This window comes from Alligator sinensis, unplaced genomic scaffold (assembly GCF_000455745.1).
Source record: "Alligator sinensis unplaced genomic scaffold, ASM45574v1 scaffold690_2, whole genome shotgun sequence".
In the NCBI taxonomy this organism is placed as follows: domain Eukaryota; kingdom Metazoa; phylum Chordata; order Crocodylia; family Alligatoridae; genus Alligator; species Alligator sinensis.
Genome location: NW_005843265.1, coordinates 219,354 through 228,299, shown reverse-complemented (window position 1 = coordinate 228,299; position 8,946 = coordinate 219,354). Strand labels below are relative to the sequence as shown.

Below are 8,946 nucleotides of genomic sequence, written 5' to 3'. Positions count from 1 at the left end.
CCTGATCTGTGGCAGGGCAGGTCCTTTGCAGACAGCAATTGCCCCTGCCCGTGGGCCTGCTGGGCGAGAGGGCTAGGAGAGGGAGATGACAGCTTAGTTACCTGATCCCTAAAAGGCTCATGATTCACGTTAGCAGCAGACAGGTGCACAGTCCCCAGAGCCCTGCTGTGCTTGTGGGCAACGAGTAGTGCGGGGGAGAGACACGCAGGGGCTGCTGTAGGGCTTGGCCACCGCAGCGTGAGGGACGCCTGTTCCCTCGTGCACAGCCTCTCCCTGTCATGGGGGTGCATTAGGGCACGGGAAGAGCAGTCAAACTTTGCCTCCTGACTAAGTTTGTCCCAAAGCCCGCCCGGTAAGCCACAGTAGGTGCAGGAAGCGGAAGGGTGCGCGCCGCGCGGGGCGCCGGGAGCTGTAGTCCCTCCCCTCCGGGCTGGTCCGTAGGCGCCCGGCTCCTAGCCCGCCCGGACATGGCGGCTCCTTTGGTGCTGGGGGTGCTGGTGGCGGTGACGGTGCGGGCCGTGCTCTACCGCTCCAGCCTGGCCGCCTTCATCTCCGATCGGGTCGAGGTATCGTCCCCGTTAAGCGCCTGGAAGAGAGGTGAGGCCGGGCCGGGGGCCGGCGGGGCCTGCACGGGCCCCCGCCTTGCCCGGCCACGTGCGCGGCCCGGAGCCCTGGAGGATGTTGGCGGCGCTGGTGCGGCCCCTGCGGAGCGCGATGACAGCCTGGCCGGCGCCACAAGGCGTCTCGTGAAACGGAGACGTGCTCCCCTTTCTAGACCGGCCTCCCTCTTCCTTCAGCCTCCTGCTTCCGTGCTGCGCTGCTTGCAATTCAAACCCGGGGCTAGATGAGCCCGTGGTGCCACAGACTTCCTCGGCGCGCGGTGCTGACCCCCCACAACACAGCGCACGAGGCCGGGCCCAAGGGGAGGGGGCCTGTGTGACCAGTAAGGGCAGGGGAGGCTAAGCCTTGCTCTGTGGGCGTCAAGTCCACCTTAACCCTGTGTGTCGAATAGGCCTGGCTCCTTGTCTGCATCTTCCCTGCATGCTCTCTGCTCTCCCATTGTCTGTCCCCACTTCATCCCAGCCCCAGGTCCTTTTCCTATGTTTCTTACCCAATCTTACTCTCAGCCCTCTTCCTGTATAGATCTTTGTCTGCTTTCTTCTGCCATGTATCTTCCCAGTCTCTCAAACTATTTCCCATGCCCAGCTTCCCCACTGTTGGGTTATCTGCATGCCTCTTTAATATTTTTCTCTCTTCATTTGCCTGGATCCAGCAGGATTGTCACTAAGTGCACAAGATAAGCTGTCTTTTGTCAGTACCTAGACCCACTCCATGGCAGCCCAGAGATACAGTTGCAGCGAAAGTCCTGCCCAGCTGTATGCTGGAGCAAGCTCACTGCACCCGTTACCTGTAAATAACTTTTTTGGAGCTCTAACAAGTCCCTATAGAGCACAAGTGAACTGCAGCTTTTTAGAACATGGACAAATTTGGGCAACAGGGGAGGATTCTTGTGGGTAATACCATATCTTTTATTGGATCAACTACATGGTTGGGAGAGATTTAGAGTAGATTTCAGGTATAAGCTTTCTCAGATCCAAACTCAGGCCTTACTCCTAAAGGCTTGTTTAAATCTCTCCCAGTTATGCAGTTGATTCAATAAAAGATGTTCCTTACAAAAATTCTTGCCCTTTGCATATTTCCAGGACCATCTTGGCAACAGCATCACACTGGTGTTAACGCAGATTTTCACAGAGATGACAGAGGCATTTCTTTAACACAAAGCCCTGCCAATGTTTGAGTTCTGGCTCCAAAGCATGGGAGTCTTGCAGCTTGCCAAAGGAAAGATGACCTGCAATCTTCAACATGTGCAAAACATCTTCATCCCACTAGCCATCTTCTCAGATGGCTGAATCATCTTAGCTGGAATTTAAAATATATATATTTTAGCTGGAGCTCGACATGTAAATGGAAAAATTTTGGTGTAAAAATGGTTAAAGTTCAGCAAGGTTATAGATAACTAAAAGCGGGTTATAATGGGAGATATGCAATTTTTATAATATGGGAAGTTTTTCAGCTTTGCCTTAAAATTTAGATACATAATACAATCATAATTATTTACAGGGGTGCACCGATAGAGATTTTGGGGGCCGATACCAATAGCCAATTTTTTTTTTTAAGGAGGCATATCGGCTGATACTGATCCGATTTCCGATACGCAGCCCTTCAGCTTGAAGAGCTGCGTCCAGCTGTTAAGTCTGTTGTGGTGGAGTGGGGGGCAGCTCAACCCCCACCACAGTGAGGGAGGGAGTGGGACTGGGGCAGGTGGTGCGGGGGCACTGGACGGAGCAATGGCTCTTGGGGTGGGGGGGCGCTTCCACTACTGTGTGCACCCCAGGAGGGTGGGGGAGGAGCATGTGCCCACAGAGCTGCATGGGGCAGGGTGGGCTGGGTCCAGGGCAGGGCTGGGCTATTCCCAGCAGGTGGGAGGGTGGGGGAAGGTTTGGCCCTAGGCTGCACTCAGGGCAGGTGGTGGTGCTGGGAGTGGGGTATGGGGGGGCTTCAGCCACCACACAATTTGCTGCAGCCCTCCCATAGCCCCCTTTCCCAGTGCCGCCACCACCACCCACTCCAAGCACAGCCCTGGCCCAACTCCTTTCCCCGCCTCCAACACACCGGGAAAAGCCTGGTGCTGCCCTGGCCCCAGCCCACAGCTGCAGTCCACTCCACCCAGATCTGTGGGCACATGACCCCCCTTGCCCTCCCAGGGTGCACGCAGCAGTGGAAACTGCCCCCTCTCCCCCACAACCCTTGGACTTTGCTGCAAGCCATGGCTCTGTCCTGCACCCTATCTCACCCTGCCCCGTCTGGGCAGCGCCTACCCCAGCCCTACTCCCTCACTGTGCGGGCCTTGAGCTGTGCCCCCCATGCCCCTTCCCTCCCCCTTCCACCACAACAGACTTACTAATTGCACACAGCTCTCCAAGCTGCCGGCCTATACTCCTTGTCACCTACTTGCTGCACTGTGGCTGCCCGCGTGCATGGCCATTTATCGGCCAAATTATTGGCTGCATCAGGGTAATTTCCAATGCAGTAAATTTTCTTTATGTTGGTGCCGATCCTATATCAGACCGATGTATCGGTGCACCTGTAATTATGTACCTCTTGTTCTGGTCTGTGAAAGAGCTGCATAGGGATGCACCTGGTCTGTCTAGTACAGGGCTGTCAAACTTATGGTCTGCAGGCTGCATTATGTAGCCTGGTTCCTAGAGGGGCCAGGAATTCATGGCATGCCATAGAAATCCTAACATGCATGTCAGTGGTGGGGGATGAGAAACAGCTTTAACCCCCATATCATCACTCACCTTCCTGCAGTCCAGATCCAGTCAGGGGACAGGGTGATGTTGTCACCTGTGGCCTAGGCAAACACAGTAGTCCAGAATGCCCAGTTTCCTTTCAAAGTGCATATCTTGTTAATGGCTTGATCCTTTGCTTAATGTCATGTTCAGTGCAGACCATGTATTAATGTCTTTTATTTCAGAAGAAATATAATGTAAGAAAATCAAAGGTACTGGTATGCCTTTAGTCAGACATGTGAAGTCTACTTTATATAGTTAATTGCAAAACATGCCAGCTGCAAGGTTTTTAATTGCCTGAAATGAGTTGTAAAATTGTAACATATGGTGTCAATTTGACAAATTTGCATAGTAGGAAGAAACCACAGAAGACCTAATTTTAGTTCCTCCTCCAGTTTTATATGGGGGCGAGGGGTGTGAGTGACTTCTTCAAATAGTGAACATGAAATTGTTAGGATCACAGGTATTTTAATGTGGGTGTCCTGTGTGTTTCAGTGGTCGAAGGATTATCTTTGCTGGATTTGGGAGTCTCTCCATATTCTGGAGATATTTTTCATGAAGTAAGTGTTCATGTTTCATATTACTAGGCTTCTAATTTGTATAATTATAGAGGGGGAAAATGCTGTCTTGAAAGCTTCTAGTATCTGGCTGAGGGTGTGTGAATTTCATAAATAAATAACTTAATCTAAAAACTTAAATGACAAGTCAAGTGTAGAGGTGCACTGATATATCGGTCCATATCATATCGGCACCGATAAAAGGAAAATCGATGTTATTGGCAATCAGCTTTTTTTGGCTGCTATAAAAATTGTTGGTCTTGTAATTAATGATTGATTGCTACTGCATGCAATAAAATCAGGACCAAAGATATTCAGAAAAAACAAATGCTCTTTTCACATGCAGATGGTCTTAGTAGTAAGGAAGGGAACAGAAAGTGTAGGTATTTTTACTGGCAGTATGAAAAGAATGTTCACAGACAAATTAATGTTTGCATTTTCTAAGTTTACTGACTCGCTGTAACATGAGAAGCACATTAGGTTCCAATTACCTTCACAGGAGTCACTGTGATGTCCATATTGGATTAATAATGATCAAATACAAGCAACCCCCACTTAGTGCTCTTCGTTGGTTCCCTAAAAACTGAGCATTAAGCAGAATAGCATCAAGCGAAACCCATTTTCCTATAAGAATTAATGTAAATAAATATAATTCATTACCAGGGTGCCTGGCAGCAACAACATGAACACCTGGTAGCTCAGGGCCAGCTCAGCCGGTGCCGCGCTGTTCCCATCTGCCTAGGCATGGGCTGCAGAGGTGGTGCTGTTGATGCCCTCCATGCTGGGCGGTGGGAGATGGGGGTGGTCATGGCCAGAGTCATGGTCACTCCAGGCAGTGGGAGCGAGGCTCAGTGTCTGGGGCTCCCCCAGCACAAATCATAGCCCCACCAGGCATGGGTGAGCTAAATTGTACAACAATTCCTGTGCGTCAACAATATGCTGTAGTGCTAGTGTATGCTCCCTGCTTGATGCCCATGAGCATTATAACAAAACTGGTTGAGCGCTAAGTGGAATCAGGTATGAATGTAAAAGGAGCATTGTAGCAAAATAGCGCTAAGTGAAACAGCATTAAGTGGGGGTTCCCTGTATATGCCAGTTATCATCCATGGCAGCAGCCCTAACAGTGGGATTGAAGCTACTGAGTGGTCAGTCCTAAACATGATTACCTTTGCAGATATATTAGTGCAAGCTCTAATAGGCCAGTGCTCTTCCTGTTCCGCCACATAAGGGCATCATCCTCTAAGCACTTGTATGTGAGGAAAAAGTTTGCAGACATGGAGGGTCTTATTAAGCTCATACATAAACATTTACATGCAAGATCAGAGCTGTGGTCTGCTGAAGGTGAAGAATTAAAAAAAATTGTGGTGCAGTAATGTAATGACACAATAAATGCATGAGTTCATTCTTGGGGCAGACTCTTTTCCTTTTTAATGGTCTGGTCTTGCAAACGCTGCTGGGTCAAGTTCTAACCACTACAGGTGTTACTAGTGAAATCAGTGGGACATCTCACAGCAGGAGGAATTTAAGGATTAGGGCCTTGGTTGGTAGGGGTTTGTTTTTGTCTTAAATTCTGTTTCTCTTTTAATCTTAAACTGTAATTATGCCTCATTGATTGGACTTGCACATTTATTCAATCAGAGTCATTTTGAAAATCCTACATACTTTAGTAAAAGCCTTCTTGTTGTTTAACAAAGGCCTTTCCCCTATCTATTGTAATATTTTCTAATTCTTACTTATGGAATCATAGAAAATTAGGGTTGGAGGGGACCTTAGGAAGTTGTCTAGTCCAACCCCCTGCTCAGAGCAGGACCATCTCTAACTAAATGATTCCAGCCAGGGCTTTGTTGAGCCAGGCCTTAAAAACCTCCAAAGGTAGACATTCCACCACCTCTCTAGGTAACCTGTTCCAATGCTTCTCCACCCTCCTAGTGGGACAGTTTTTCCTGATATCCAACCTGAACTTTAATTGCCACAACTTGAGATAATTGCTCCTTGTTCTGTTGTCTGCCACCACTGAGAACAGTCTAGCTCCATCCTCTTTGTAAGACACCTTTCAGGTAGTTGAAGGCTTCTATCTCCTCCTCCCCACCCCCCCAATCTTTTGTTCTTCAGGTGAAATAAACCCAGTTCCCTTGGTCTCTCCTCAGAAGTCATGTTCCCCAGCCCCCGAACCATTTTCATTAACCTCTGCTGGACTCTCGGCAACTTGTCTGCAGCCTTTCTGTAGTGGGGGACCCAAAACTGGACACAGTACTTGGCCTTACCAGTGCAGAATAGAGGGGAATAATGACTTCCCTTGATCTGATGGCAGTGCTTGTGTGGCAAGGCATCTTTGGTGCCTGCCACCTTAAGGGCCAGAACAGGCAGCAGAGCAGCCTGCAGGTGGCTCCATTCCCAATCAGGAGTCGCATGCCCAGCAGGAGGCCGCCTGATTGGGAAGTGGGACCAGCTGCCTGATATAAGAACAGGCCTTGGGTAGTAGGGGCCAACAGCTGTAGGAAGAACAGAACCTGGCTGGAGCTGCTGCTCATATAACATCTTGGAGGTACAGGGCAGAAACTGTGGTGATGGTAGGAGGTTCATGGTCCTGGGGCATGATGTAAAACTACACTCTGCTAGGGTAGGATGGTGTGGTGGGACTGTCTGTGGCAGGGTGGTCCCCAGGAAATACCATACCAGTTGCCTCCCTAGTGAAAGGCAAGTATGGTGTGCCTTGTAGCCTCAGCCCCCACAACCTGGTGGGTAAGCTGGCAGTAGAGACAGGAAAGGGCCAGGCATGCCTATGGACACCTAAGCCCTGTGGGGTGTAAAACCCCAAGGCCCCAGTGAGGGGGTGGAAGTGTGGCCCCAGTGAAGGGACATAAAGTGGGTAACAGGCCGCATGGAGTAGGGTTTGCAGGGGCGGCCTGAAGGACTGTGCATGAAGGCGCAGAGTAGGGTCTATGTGACTTGAAGAACAGCACGGAGGCCGGCCCAAACAGTTCAGTGATGAAGGCCCTAGTGAAAGGGCATGATTGGAGGTCATAGCAAGAGGGCAGGATGCCCAGGCATGTATGAGGAGGCCTGAGGCATAGTTTTTACTTTGGATGCCATCTGCGAGGAATGGGACACGGTATAGGGGAGGTCGGAGCCGTCTATAATGCCCTTGGCATCTGGGCATAAAATGGCCAGCCTCCTGCATTATTACATCTTTCTTGATGCATCAAATTATGGCAGGTGAGACAGGGAAGACTGCCCTAGACAGGTGGACAGGTTGGCTTTGTTCCTGGCCTTGTGACTTCCCCCTGTCATAGTTCCTGTTAATGCAGCCCAGTATGCTGTTATCTTTCTTGGCAACAAGGGCACACTATTGACTCATATCCAGCTTATTGTCCATTGTAACCCCCAGGTCCTTTTCCGCAGAGGTGCTCCCCAGCCAGTCAGCCCCCAGTCTGTAGCGGTGCATGGGATTGTTCCATTCTAAGTGCAGGACTTTGCACTTCTCCTTGTTGAACCTCATGAGATTTCTTTTGGCCCAATCCTCCAATTTGTCTAAGACTGGTCACTCTGAATCCTAGCCCTACCTTCCAGCTTGGTGTCATTCGCAAACTTGCTGACGGTACACTCCATTCCATCTTCCAGATAGTTAATGAAAGTATTGAACAAAACTAGCCCCAGGACCAACCCCTGGGGCACCCCACTTGATACCGGCTGCCAACTAGACATTGAGCCATTGATCACTACTGGTTCTGCCCAACGATCCAGGCAGCTTTCTATCCGTCTTGCAGTCCATTCATCCAACCCATACATCCTTAGCTTGTTTGCAAGAATGATGTGGGAATCCTTATAAAAATCCTTGCTAAAATCAAAGTATATCATGTCCACTGCTCTCCCTGCATCCACAGAGCCAGTCATTTCATCATAGAAAGCAATCATGTTGGTCAGGCATAACTTGCCCTTGGTGAATCCATGCTGACTGTTCCTGATCACTTTCTCCTTCAAATGCTTAGAAATGGATTCTTTGAGGGCCTGCTTCATGATTTTGCTGGGGACTGAAGTGAGGCTGACTGGTCTGTAGTTCTCTGCCTCCTCCTTCTTCTCTGTCTTGAGGATTGTCACTATATTTGACCTTTTCCAATAGTCTGGGACCCCCCCCGATCACCACTTAGACAATCCAGTTGTTTTAACATGACCAAAAGAGGAAAAAATAAAAATGTAATGCACACCCATGCACTTAAATAGACGGAGATTAAATTTAGATTTATGTATACATAAAAACACTGCATTAATCCTTGGTGCTATAGCATAACTGTAGATGTACCCCTCCTCTCACCTTAACAAGAATCAGAAAGAGAGAACAGCAAAGTGATACTGTTACCAGCACAATTATTTATGTTTGCAAATGCTTTTCTCTTATCTGTTTTTATGCAAAAGACCCACATGAACAGATTAAACTGCATCTATAGGAAGAACTGTTAAACATACAAAGTAAAGAGCTGAACAATGAGGGAAAATGTTTTATTTCCATTTTTAGTGTAACTCTAGTATTATTGAAGTAACGAAAGTAAGAAAGAGGATTTAAAACAAAGGACTGTTTTGTTTTGTTTTGTTTTGTTTTGTTTTGTTTTAAGTTGGCCTGTATGCTTCTCTGCAAGCCCTACGAGATGCTTGGGAGAAGCCATTCACCTTTCAGCCAGTAGAACCTGATCTCTCACTCAGCTTGCAAACTCAGTTTCTATTGATTTTTTTGCATGTTGAATGACTCCCAGATAAGTCCCTCAGTCTGTATTGCGCTGCAGTAACTGTCTTATGCAAGAACAGCAAGGAAATTAGCTTTTGGCGACTCCCACACAATAGCATTGCATTTTTTTTCCTTTCAAACTGGCAGTTGTTTGTATAATCTGAGGACAGCTTGGCAAGTTTTGACGTTGTTTTTCTCTTTCTCTCTCTCTCAGACCCCATTAATAATATACCTCTTTCATTTCCTGATTGAATATGCTGAATTGGTGTTCATGGTAAGTGCTGCTTCAACCTTTTTTTTAAAAAAGTCCCAGGAA

At 48.3% G+C, this 8,946-nt stretch overlaps 1 protein-coding gene across 3 annotated transcripts in view; it reads left to right on the top strand.

The window, feature by feature from the left end:
• The first annotated feature begins 402 nt into the window (after positions 1-402).
• PIGU (phosphatidylinositol glycan anchor biosynthesis class U) overlaps positions 403-8,946 on the top strand; it is a 48,080-nt gene continuing 39,536 nt past the window's right edge. The window contains exons 1-3 of one of the 3 annotated variants that reach the window (XM_025194623.1): positions 403-597; positions 3,849-3,913; positions 8,845-8,904. In XM_025194623.1, coding sequence (XP_025050408.1) covers positions 468-597; positions 3,849-3,913; positions 8,845-8,904 — 255 coding nt within the window. In that variant the 5' untranslated portion in view covers positions 403-467. The remainder of the gene's footprint in view (positions 598-3,848; positions 3,914-8,844; positions 8,905-8,946) is intronic. The other 2 variants (XM_006038149.3, XM_025194624.1) reach the window with 2 other exon arrangements.